Genomic DNA, 12,360 nt, shown 5'->3' on the forward strand with positions numbered 1-12,360 from the left:
CATTGTATCCATTTTCTTGAGTGAAGCTTGAAATCTGTTTCCTCATTCTAGCTGGTTCTGAAAGGGAACATGGACCTCAATTTGAAGTTTGAGGTCTTTGATAAGGACTTGGATTCGGATGACTTCCTTGGAAGGTATACCATTACTTAAATTAATTAAAAGCTGATATATTTCAGTCAGTGGATGCCATTGGATGACTGACTAAGTTTTAATTTGCTATTCAATTAAATGCATGGTAGATTTAAGCAATAAGCCCCGAGAGGCAGTAGGTTACACTGATTCTACAACAGCTAAGGGGCGTTGTTAGGCACGACGCGCTAAGAAACCCCTCTTAGCTGTTGTAGAATCAGTGTAACCTACAGACTCGAGTGGCTTATTGCTTTTCTAAAACTGTTACTATAAATACCTGGCAAAGTTTCATAAAGTAAAGGCACAGCAACTAGAAATATAACAAGTTATTCCTAGATAATAATTCTTCCGCCAAGAAATATATTTCCTCTATCTGAGTGGTTGCCAAGCAACGTCGAGACGCAGCTACTATCAAGTTATGGTAGCGCAGTAATATAGAATAAAATGCGGTCAAGGTGTATGTTTATGCTGGATTTTACAACGGCATCGAACGTGATTCAGCCAATCACAATCAAGGACCGGAACTATCAGTTTTAGAATGGTAAATAATGGTATTGGTGAGGGTTTGTACTTTATATGTGTATATGGTGATAGGATCTGTCTATTTGTCTTTGTGAAAGATGAGTGGTAGCTGATGGTGCCTTGTTATGCCAACAGGTTTCAACTCCGATTGAAAGACATCATCCAGTCCCAGTTTACAGATCAGGTAAGAGGACTGAGCACTCTCAATATCTAATGTGTTGTCACATCAACATGTACTTTCTTTCTTCTGTGTCACTTTAACACATCCTCTGTTTTTTTTTCTGCTTTACCCCTTTATGCTTTCATTATCTGTCTGATTCTAAAAGGCAAAATTATGGTATTATTGTTTACTCTAAGGCAATATGATGGTATTATTGTTTACTCTAAGGTCTCCTGGTGCTTTGTAGACCGAATGTTTGCCTTTTCTAAGTCACTTAGGATAAAACACGTGTATCGGCTAATTGAATACATGTAAATGTATTGTGAATACATGTGAATGTCTAGTGTTTGGGGAATTCATGTGAACACTTGAATGGTTGTATCTGTGGCCAGTAATCTATCAATTTACATTAGATATGAATTGTAAAATCAATCACCTATAAGTAGGTGCTATTCCTGTGTTGCTAATGTTTGTGTTTGTGTTTGTCTTGCAGTGGTACACTCTAAATGACATCAAAACCGGCCAGGTCCACCTGCTGCTGGAGTGGCTGCCTACTGCATCAAATGCAGATGAGCTGAACCAGGTCACTTTCTTCTCCTCATTAATGTTGAGAGTGGTGCTCTTCCTAAAGCAGTGTTAATGAGTCAGTGTACTCAGCGAGAGCTGTACTGGTGGTGGTGGATGGTCACACTGAAGCATGAGGTGTGTGTTTGCAGGTGCTGCAGCTGCGCTCTCTCTACTCCTACCAGAACAAGGCCGTGCCCTCGGCAGCCCTGCTCTTTGTGTTCCTGGAGAGGGCCCATTCCCTGCCTGTGAGTGGTACACACACACACACACACACACAGAACACACAGAGACAAACAAACAAACAAACACACACACCTACATGTACACATATACTAACACCCATACACCAAAACCTAATACTCAGGTCCAGATATTCCAAAGCCCATAGACACAGTACACACACACAAACTCATACACCTCCATACCTTCATAGAAACTGTGTCCACACACACAAACTCATACACCTCCATACCTTCATAGACACTGTGTCCACACACACACACACTCATATTAATTCACTCTATATGATCTAGATCAAGATACATATACAGTAGTTGCTTTTCCACCGATGATTTCAGATGCTGCTGTAAAGTTATAGCACCCAAATGCCTTAGTAGCTCTTAGCAGATTTGATCACAGTTGGATTGATACGAATGTGCATTTGTAGTTGAAGAAGAGTGGGAAGGAGCCAAAGCCTGCCGCTGAGCTTGTTCTGGGTGGAACGTCCTTCAAAACAAAGGTTGGGTGCTGTTTTCTTTCCATTTCTACTGTAGCCATTTATAGGCTTGCACAGTTTTCTTTTTTTTAAACACTGCTTTCATGTTTCTCTCAAAGGTGTTGGATCGATCCACCTCACCTCAGTGGGATGAGTCATTTTACTTCCTGCTTCATGACCCCAAGGAGGACATCCTGATTATAAAGGTTGGAATTCATATAGGAGTGTACATTGAAGTTAATGTGAACATTTTAAAGGTTGGAATTCATATAGGAGTGTACATTGAAGTTAATGTGAAGATGTTAAAGGTTGGAATTCATATAGGAGTGTACATTGAAGTTAATGTGAAAATGTTAAAGGTTGGAATTCATATAGGAGTGTACATTGAAGTTAATGTGAAGATGTTAAAGGTTGGAATTCATATAGGAGTGTACATGGAAATTAATTTGAAGATGTTAAAGGTTGGAATTCATATAGGAGTGTACATTGAATTTAATGTGAAGCTGTTAAAGCTCAGATTCAGTTCACTTATAGCTGTGTATATCCAGTGTGTTACTTCTTCATCTTTACATAATTTTTTGTTTGTTTGTTTTATTTATGATCTACCTTGTATGTTGAATGCCATTATGCCATTTTAGTATTAAATATCTATGTGTATTTATGTATGTATGTATGTAGGGTCCTTCCACAGGTTTTTTTTCTTTTTTTCTAAGGGTTGAGGACTAACCAGACTGTCAGCTTCCTTTCAGCTTGAGTTTTTAATACCCTTTTTTACAATTCTTCAATAATGCCCTTTGTTCTGTCCCCCCATCTCTCTTTCTATCTTTCATCTTTCTCTTTCTCCCCTCTCTCTCTTTCTCTCCTCTCTCTGTATATTCCCCTTCTTTCTTTCTTTTCTCTCTCTCTCTCTCTCTCCTCTCTCTCTCTCTCTCTCTCTCTCTCTCTCTCTCTCTCTCTCTCTCTGTCTTTCTCTCTCTCCAGCTCTCCAGTGCCTGGGATCAGGCTCTGGGTTCTCTGGTGCTGCCTGTCAGAGAGCTGCTGTCGAAACCTCAGCTGGTTCTGGATCAGTGGTTCAAGCTGGATGGAGCCCTAGCTGACAGCCAGATTCTGCTCAGGGCGGAACTCAAGGCAAGGAACTTTTTTTTTCTCCTTCACACTCACATTGCTCCTGAATTTCTCCTGAGTTTGCCTTACAACACATAACACCATAAGTTATTTATGGGTGTGATTTTGAAGAAAAAAAATCACACACACACACAAAAACAGTGTACCAAAAATAACGCTAACCTGAGTCTGTTTCTCTGATTTTAGGTCTTGGCGTCTAAACTGACCAACGCCCCGGTGGCAACGGGAGCTCTGCCCAGAGCTGCCCCTGATGGGGACGCAGGGAGCTGCGGCCAAGTGAAGCTGTCCCTCTCTCACCGAGCCAAGGACAAGAAGCTCTGTGTCACTGTGCACGGCTGCAGGTGTGGATTGGGCTGCCACAGCAGACCGTTCTTTCCCCAAAGAAATGCTCTACACTTAACATTCAGCCACTGTGTGTTGCTGTTGTGTTAGTGTTACTTGCACAATCAAGATGGAGCTAAAAGACATGGAGCTAAAAGACATTATTATATCTAGACTGAAGCCAGTGGAGTCAGCGGCTGCTGTATCCAGGAAAACATGTCTAATTATGTCAGGTTCTAGGTTCAGTTGGTGCTTTTTAGCAGACACTATAATGTTAGTGTGTGTGCGTGCGTGCGTGTGTGCGTGCGTGCCTGTGTCTTTATGTCTCATATGTATAGGAATCTGGTGGCTTCATCCAAGGACATCATGGACACATACATTTCTCTCATTCTTCTGCCTGATAAGAGCAAGGCTACCAAGCGAAAGACAGGCGTTAAGAGGAGAGATCTTAACCCAGAATATAATGAAAGGTGTGTTTTTGCCCTGTTCTATAGACGGTGATGCTATGTGTGTATGTGTGTGTGTGTGTGTGTATGCATATATTTGTGTGTGTGCAGTGTACTATGCACATGTTTTTGTGTGTGTGTGAACATAAATGATAGAGAAAGAGACAAACAAAGATAGGAGTTTAAGGGCATGCAGTTTTGTGTATGTGAGAAGTGATCTCATATCCCCTGCTGTAATGGCTTGTGTGTGCATATGCTTTGCTTCTGACAGGCTGTGATGGTCTAATCCTCAAAGGCCTGTGTGGGTGGATGGGTGGGTGGGAGTGTGCAAGGTAGCAGTGCAAACCGAAGTTCTGTTTCAGCGTTGACTTTGTTCTGTCCCCAAAGGAAGCTCTCTTATGTTTGCTTTGGGGTGGTGTGTTTCAACTTATTCCCCCTAATATATCTTAAAATGTGTTTTCATTTGGTTGTGTGTGTGTGTGTGTGTGTGTGTGTGTGTGTGTGTGCTCTCGCATGCATATGTACGTCTTATCAGAGTGGTAATAATCCAAGTCATTATCTCCCAGGTTTGAGTTTGATCTCTCTCTGGATGAAGCCAAACGTAGGACTCTGTGCATCTCTGTGAAGAACAACGCCTCGGCCCTTCATGAGCGAGACAAAGGCGTTTGTCGGGCAGGTGGGACCTGTGTGTGTGTGTGTGGGAGTGTGTGTGTGTTTGTGTACGTGTGTGTGTGGGAGTGTGTGGTTGTGCTCACACTTAGAGCATTCAAATATTCATGTGCTTCTGTACTGCTGAGACATGCAGGATACAGTCTGTTGTCAGACTCATTTTGTATGCAGTGTGTGTGTGTGTGTGTGTTCATGTTCATGTGTGTGTATGCATATATTTGTGTGTGTGCAGTGTACTATGCACATGTTTTTTTTGTGTGTGTGTGAACATAAATGATAGAGAAAAGAGACAAACAAAGATAGGAGTTTAAGGGCATGCAGTTTTGTGTATGTGAGAAGTGATCTCATAATCCTGCTGTAATGTATTTGTGTGTGCATATGCTTTGCTTCTGACAGGCTGTGATGGTCTAATCCTCAAAGGCCTGTGTGGGTGGGATGGGTGGGTGGGGTGTGCAAAGGTAGCAGTGCAAACCCAAGTTCTGTTTCAGCGTTGACTTTGTTCTGTCCCAAAGGAAGCTCTCTTATGTTTGCTTTGGGGTGGTGTGTTTCAACTTATTCCCCCTAATATATCTTAAAATGTGTTTTCATTTGGTTGTGTGTGTGTGTGTGTGTGTGTGTGTGTGTGTGTGTGCTCGCATGCATATGTACGTCTTATCAGAGTGGTAATAATCCAAGTCATTATCTCCCAGGTTTGAGTTTGATCTCTCTCTGGATGAAGCCAAACGTAGGACTCTGTGCATCTCTGTGAAGAACAACGCTGCGTCCTTCATGAGCCGAGACAAAGACGTTGTCGGGCAGGTGGGACCTGTGTGTGTGTGTGTGGGAGTGTGTGTGTGTTTGTGTACGTGTGTGTGTGGGAGTGTGTGGTTGTGCTCACACTTAGAGCATTCAAATATTCATGTGCTTCTGTACTGCTGAGACATGCAGGATACAGTCTGTTGTCAGACTCATTTTGTATGCAGTGTGTGTGTGTGTGTGTGTTCATGTTCATGTGTGTGTGTGTGTGGGTGCGCGTGGGTGCGTGTGTTACAAGGGAGTCAGACGTGAAAGTGTCAAGTTGCATCATTGTTTTTCAACTTCTTACTTTCAGGTGCAGATTGATCTGGTGCAGATTGACCTACTTTCAGGCGTGACAGAATGGTGAGTACCACGCTCTGGTACATAAAGACACGCCAGATGGTCCGATCAGACTGTTGGTCATTGCCTGGGTCTAACACACACTGTGTCCATCTCCACACAGGTTTGACCTGGGGGAAGAACAGTGAGGAGAAACTTGGCTCCTTCAAATCAACCCTGCGCCAGACTTCTGTGTGTACAATCAGGGCACCTTATATCATCACCGCCTTCCTCTGTTCCATATTCACCACCTCACACCTGTGTGTGTGTGGGGTACTCTCTCATATACAGGGCTTACTGTTATGAGGCACATTGGTAGAATTCAGGCATGGGCCTCTGCGTCTAAGATTTGAAAATAGATCACTATATCGGCTGAGACCATTTCCTTGCTTAAAGCCCTGCATATATCAAAGTCTAGCTAAGGAATAAGACATGCTGATGGATGGAGGTTGCAGGTGGTTGTAAAAAGCTGTTGTCCGTTTCGGTCATGTATTAATATGGCGGTTAGCTACAATTATGTCACGCTGTTCCGAGTGTTATGAGATATATTGATGAGAGTGAAATGGATGACTTTGGAAGTTATAGCAAAGTAACACTGCTACTTATGAAGGTTGTATAGACTTCAGAATGTTACATATTTTAATTGAAGAATATCACAAGAACATGTTGAATGGAGAGGTGTAGTAGGTAAACTGTTACAAGTGTTAGTTTTATGGTTTTGAAATGTGTTCATATTTTAACAAAATTGTGTACTTATTGGTGAAGTATGAAGTATTTTTCAGGTTCAAAGAAAATGATTGCAGTGCATCAAGCTTATCGTAAGAATTGAGAAACTGTTGGTATACTGTATCATGGGCCATTGGTCTAGTCCACATGAGAGGTGTGATTTATCATATCTATTGCTAATCAGCAAATCTATTGTTTCAATGACACCAGTATTTTAGCGTAATGCTGCATCAAACACTTTTGGCTGCAGTTTTTAAGTAGCGATATAGTAGTGATATGCAATACATATTAAATGTTATAGATCTGCTATCTGCCTTAATTGTAAACATATTCACCACAAATCTGCCAAAGGTATTAGTTTACACTGCAAGTTGTCTTGACTAGTATTGTCTTCTGAAAGCTACTTACAGTATGGTGGCGTCTGTGGCTCTAGTATCTTTAGCTACTGTATCAGGTATATGCCATTATTTGGCATAATTACTGCAAACTGCAAGTAAAACATCACTACCGTACCGTGGCTAGGTGGCTGAAGTCTACTCTCTCATAGGTTTTATATGACCCATTTTTAGTCAAATGCCTCAAGTGCTTCAGTTGCCAAAAAAGGTTTTAATATATTTTTACTTAGCTACACGTACAGACCAAAATGAAGTGCGTCTCACCCTTGGCGCATAATAATATCAGGTACATCTGTCAATGGCCAACCACTGTTAGTATCTAAGTAAGTTCCCTTTAGCAAAGGGAATGGACCAAGATTTTACATCCATATTAAGAGATTAAAGAAAATTGACAAACTGCATGATTTAGAATTGAAATGTTACAACCAGAAGCACTATTTTCCATACTTTGCACTGTATTGTTATATTTTCTTAGTATTTTGTTATTTTTTTATTTTATATTTTTGTTTATTCAATTTTTTATATACTTTTTGACGCAAACAGAAAACTCATCTTTGTTGCTGCTTTTCAAGGTCAATTTGCAATGTGCAGTGTTTGCCTAAATAGATTCACCGTTTTGCCTTTACAGTTTTTGTTTGTGCAATTCTTTGTTGATTGTCTGTGTGAGGGTATTTATTTGTTAGCTTAATTACTAATCATTGGTATTACATAAAAGCATGCTGGCCAGGCTGTATAGGTCATTTTAGTTTTAGCCCTGTATTAAAATTACTTCTGGCTAACACATGCTTACGCCAGACATGGGGGACTCGAGTCACATGACTGGAGTCAGACTCGAGTCACATTTTTTAAGACTTGCTTGATCAACTGTATAAAAGACTCGACTTGACTTTGACTTGCTATTCATGACTTGAGACTTGACTTAGACTTGAGACAAATGACTTGACATTTTATTTTTTTCATAGATATTAAGGAGTTAACTTAACGATTTTAGAAAATCTGCTTAGGTGCTGTCATTGTACCAAGTGACGCGACAGACCAACAGCAAGTGCCAGATCAAATGAGACAGACTGAGGTAGGCTAACTTGCAAATATGGAAAGCTCTACGTTTATACCAAAACATAATAATGTTTGGCTTCACGGATGATGTATCTAACAAGTCAAAGGAGAAATGAACAGCAGTCTGCAAGCGTGCAAAATATCGACATAACCACCACCACATTGATTTTCATCTGAAGTTAGTCGTGTTAGAAACCTAACGTCAAATTTGAGGCATGTTACACTCTTAAAACGAATGTGTTGGAAACAACACAAACTGTGTTGTCCCTATCTGGACACGGAGATGTGTTAAAAAACAACAAACGTTGTATTGTTTTCAATGCAAGTTGTGTTATTTTCAACACTTATGTAATAAATAACAAAAGCAATGTGTTGGAAACAACACAAACTGTGTTGTCCCTATCTGTTCGCAAGTTGTGTTTTCAACACATTTGTTTTAAAAGTGTAAGAGTTGGCTTTGAATCTATTATGCTTTTTAGTTAACGCCCTGTTAGGTTAAAATGTGTGAAATGGCAAAGTGAAATATTTTCTTGTCTAAGTTTAATCTTAATATATAGCGAAAATGCTGCCTATGTAACCTAAAGTAAGCGATCTCTTTCTCCCTCCCTCTTAAACACATCCCTGTTCCATACGTTACAGCCTAGTAGTAGAACAGTAAGTAGGCCTAGCTAACTGCCAGCAATGAGTATAGAAAAGTAGCTTATTTCACATGTTAGGCTTATGTATAATATGCATTGAAGGTCCTAAACCCTCCTAAAACCCATTGCGCTGTCGCGCTTGTCAAAGTTTGTCAGTGACGTCGGCGGCAGCGTTTGATTGATTGATTAGTTCACTTTTTCAACATTATTGGTTCCCTGGAGATGTGACAGGTCAGGACAGGTGTAACTTGAACTGTTTGAATATATTTTCATGATTTGATGTAGCTTAGGCTACCTCATCCTACCTATTTGAGGCATTTTGAAACAATAGGCAATTTTATAATATAGGTCTACTAGAAATACATTTATTTTTATTTGTATGCATTTCATCTTATTCTAAACCGTTCAGATGTAGGCTATGTGGCTTGAATGAATGCAATGTAGGCCTATATTTGTTTGTTACAAATAAAACTCCGGCAGTTCATAACTAGCCTATTGTAGCTTATTTTAAAATGAAAACATGGGTAAATCATCATGAATTTCAATGGTTTGGCTATGACTTGACTTGACTTGCTTGACTGTCACAAAAAATGACTTGGACTTGCTTGAGACTTGAAGGTTAAGACTTGAGACTTGCTTGTGACTTGCACATGTGTGACTTACTCCCACCTCTGGCTTACGCTACACAGGTTTTAATGATAAATATCCACATGCTCACACAGCCTTTGTATTAAAGCAGTCAGGTCTTTTGTTTTGCACTTCCTCACCTTTATCTGCTGCCTGGCTATGATGTCAGTTGTTTTCATGAATTAAATGAAATAAAGCATAGGAGTGGTGGTCTTTGTGTTAAACATGCACAACAGGTCATGAGAAAGCTGGACACTTAAATGCATACCTTTGTCTCTCAGACCTCAAAATATGCCTTCAAGACCATGCTTGTCCTTACAGTTCACAAATACCTTTTAGGCTACATATTTCATTATTTATATATATATATATATATATATATATATATATATAATTCGTAACAAACACTTATGTATACTTAAAACATTTTTCTAAACTCTTAACACAACGCACGATCACACAATTGGCCAAAATGTTTCTACCGAAAGCTATACACCAACCAAACACGTTCTCTCTGTACACTTTCTTCACCAGATCATGGTGAACCTGATTCAATATCAACTCAGTCTTTCAAAACACTAGTACATGTTTTCTATCCAAGAAGAACATAGTCAATCACTGCACTCTCAAAATAGGCCTACTAATATTTGATGGCATTTCAAAAATGCCATTATACTTTTCATTTTCACTACCACAGGGATTTCCATACACCCCTCTCCTTTCTGGTTGAATGTCAAATGTGGCTTTTACGGCATAATATGATCTAAAACGGAACCAGTCTTCTCTATTTAGAACGGTAGAGAGGAAAGAAAGTGACATGAATACTGCAGTCATATCTTCACAGTATTTTACATACGCTAACAAGCATCCTAGCAGCATGAAATTGCTACCAGTGAAATGAATGGCCTTTGGTTCCAAGTCTCAGATTAAAATATAAAAAACAACTAGATCCAACTAGGCCTAGATACCACATCCACTCATTTGAAGTAGCACCATAGTTAAAAATGAAAAAGCAAAAAGGCATTGTAATCACAGGTATCATGGCTGACGTTCAAAACTGCACGAAATTTGAAAGGATCATTATGACACCCTCTGAATGCCTGGGAGGACAGTAAGTAATTGTGTACATTTAGTGACTACAGCAATCGGCCTGAAGATGGCTGGACAGTTTTCTGTGAATATCTCGAAAACCATATGGCGTAGGATGACCAAATTATTTTTGTATTGGTCTCCAGGAGCCATGTCAACACATCCCATATCAACTCATTTTAGGTGTAGCGCCACTTAAATTGAAAAGGCAAAAACGAGGCATTGTAATCGCAGGTATCTTTGGCTGACAAGATCTAAATATCAAAGTCAAAGTCTGCTTTATTGTCAATTTCTTCACATGTCAAGACATACAAAGAGATCAAAATTACGTTTCCCACTATCCCACGGTGGAGACAAGACATATTTTACCAATTAGGTCCACAGACAAACATAACATTCAAGTAAACAATATAAAAAGTAAAAATAAGAAGGCACATACAATGAAGAAAATAAGAGCAGCAAAATTTGAATTGAAAATGTGCAATTGTGCATACAGTAGACAGTCCTAAATGTAAATGTCCTTCAGGGAGGGGAGTGAAGCACCAATAATCCTTCCAGCTGTGTTCACTATGCGCTGCAGGGCTTTCCTGTTGTATTCAGTGCAGCTTCTGCCCCACACAGCGATACAGCTGGAGAGGATGCTCTCAATGGTGCCTCGCTGAGCTTTCATCGCCAGTGATGCAGTGTTGGTGGTCCAGGAGAGGTCTTCACTGATGTGCACCCCCAGGAATTTGGTGCTGCTTACTCTCTCCACCACAGCACCGTCGATGGTCAGTGGCAGGTGTTGGGTGTGAACCCTCCGGAAGTCAACAACAATCTCCTTGGTCTTGCTGACGTTCAGCACGAGGTTGTTGTCCCTGCACCACGTGGTCAGAAGGTCGACCTCCAACCTGTATTGAGTCTCGTCGCCCTTGGTGATGAGACCCACCAGAGTTGTGTCGTCAGCAAATTTTACTATGTGGTTGTTGCTGTAGGTTGCAGTGCAGTCATGCGTCAGCAGGGTGAAGAGCAGTGGACTGAGCACGCAGCCTTGAGGGGCCCCCGTGCTCAGTGTGATGCTGCTTGAGATATTATTGCCAACACAACACGTACTACTTGAGGCCTCTGAAAGAGGAAGTCCAGTAGCCAGTTGCAGAGGTAGGTACTGAGTCCCAGTTTGTCAAGTTTGCAGATGAGTATATAAATATAGATCCAAATATAAATATAGTGCAAGGCAGTTCAGTGCAATGATAATGTATTAATAACAATATTGTAATTGTAAGATTTAAGTATACATGAGGTAGATGAGCAGAACAGTGTTGATTGACTTTGTTCAGTGTGAGGATGGGGGCTATTTCTGAGTGACTGCTTGGGGGAAGAAGCTGCATGTCTTTGTGTCGGCTGGTTTTGGCGAACAGTGCCCAGTATTGCCTACCAGAGGGAAGGAGGTTGAACAGTTTGTGGCCAGGATGTGAGGGGTCTGCAGAGATTTTGCTGCCCTTTTCCTGACCCTGGACCATTCCTGAATCGAGGGAAGGTCAGCTCCAATGATCCTCTCTGCAGACCCAAACCAGACAGTGATGGAGTTGCAGATGAATGACTGAATGATGGCTGAGTAGAAAGTGAGCACTTTAAGCAGACTTCCTTAGCTGTCTCAGGAAGTATAACCTCTGCTGGGCCTTTTTCTGGATAGTCAATTGTGGGGAGGTGGAAATGTGGGGAGACCATTTTAGGTCCTGTAAAATGGATAATCCACAGTGGACACTGTGTCGTTCAGAAATGGGGGGGGGACTTCTCCTAAAGTCCACTGTCATCTCCACAGTCTTCTTGGGGTTAAGCTCCAGGTGGTTCTGACTGCACCACTGGACCAGCTGTTCCACCTCCTGTCTGTAAGCAGAATCATCACCATCCTCTATCAAACCAATGACGGCGCACATGCAGACACACAGGCACACAGAGGCACGCACACACACACACACAAACATAAACACACACGTGACGCACGCACACACTCCCAGGCACGCACCCACACACATAAAAACACAAACACATGCAGGCAAGCAGGCACACACACACCTCC

At 41.0% G+C, this 12,360-nt stretch overlaps 1 protein-coding gene across 1 annotated transcript in view; it reads left to right on the forward strand.

Annotated features, from left to right (window-relative positions):
* esyt1b (extended synaptotagmin-like protein 1b) overlaps nucleotides 1-6,038 on the forward strand; it is a 26,113-nt gene extending 20,075 nt beyond the window's left edge. The window contains exons 41-52 of the mRNA XM_048255902.1: nucleotides 52-134; nucleotides 787-835; nucleotides 1,305-1,394; nucleotides 1,528-1,623; nucleotides 2,046-2,117; nucleotides 2,213-2,299; nucleotides 3,075-3,221; nucleotides 3,405-3,559; nucleotides 3,878-4,009; nucleotides 5,344-5,452; nucleotides 5,745-5,794; nucleotides 5,895-6,038. Of these exons, the coding sequence (XP_048111859.1) occupies nucleotides 52-134; nucleotides 787-835; nucleotides 1,305-1,394; nucleotides 1,528-1,623; nucleotides 2,046-2,117; nucleotides 2,213-2,299; nucleotides 3,075-3,221; nucleotides 3,405-3,559; nucleotides 3,878-4,009; nucleotides 5,344-5,452; nucleotides 5,745-5,794; nucleotides 5,895-5,919 (1,095 nt within the window). The 3' untranslated portion in view covers nucleotides 5,920-6,038. The remainder of the gene's footprint in view (nucleotides 1-51; nucleotides 135-786; nucleotides 836-1,304; nucleotides 1,395-1,527; nucleotides 1,624-2,045; nucleotides 2,118-2,212; nucleotides 2,300-3,074; nucleotides 3,222-3,404; nucleotides 3,560-3,877; nucleotides 4,010-5,343; nucleotides 5,453-5,744; nucleotides 5,795-5,894) is intronic.
* The last annotated feature ends 6,322 nt before the right edge of the window (nucleotides 6,039-12,360 follow it).

The sequence above is a fragment of the Alosa alosa genome, chromosome 10 (assembly GCF_017589495.1).
Source record: "Alosa alosa isolate M-15738 ecotype Scorff River chromosome 10, AALO_Geno_1.1, whole genome shotgun sequence".
NCBI classification, from domain to species: domain Eukaryota; kingdom Metazoa; phylum Chordata; class Actinopteri; order Clupeiformes; family Clupeidae; genus Alosa; species Alosa alosa.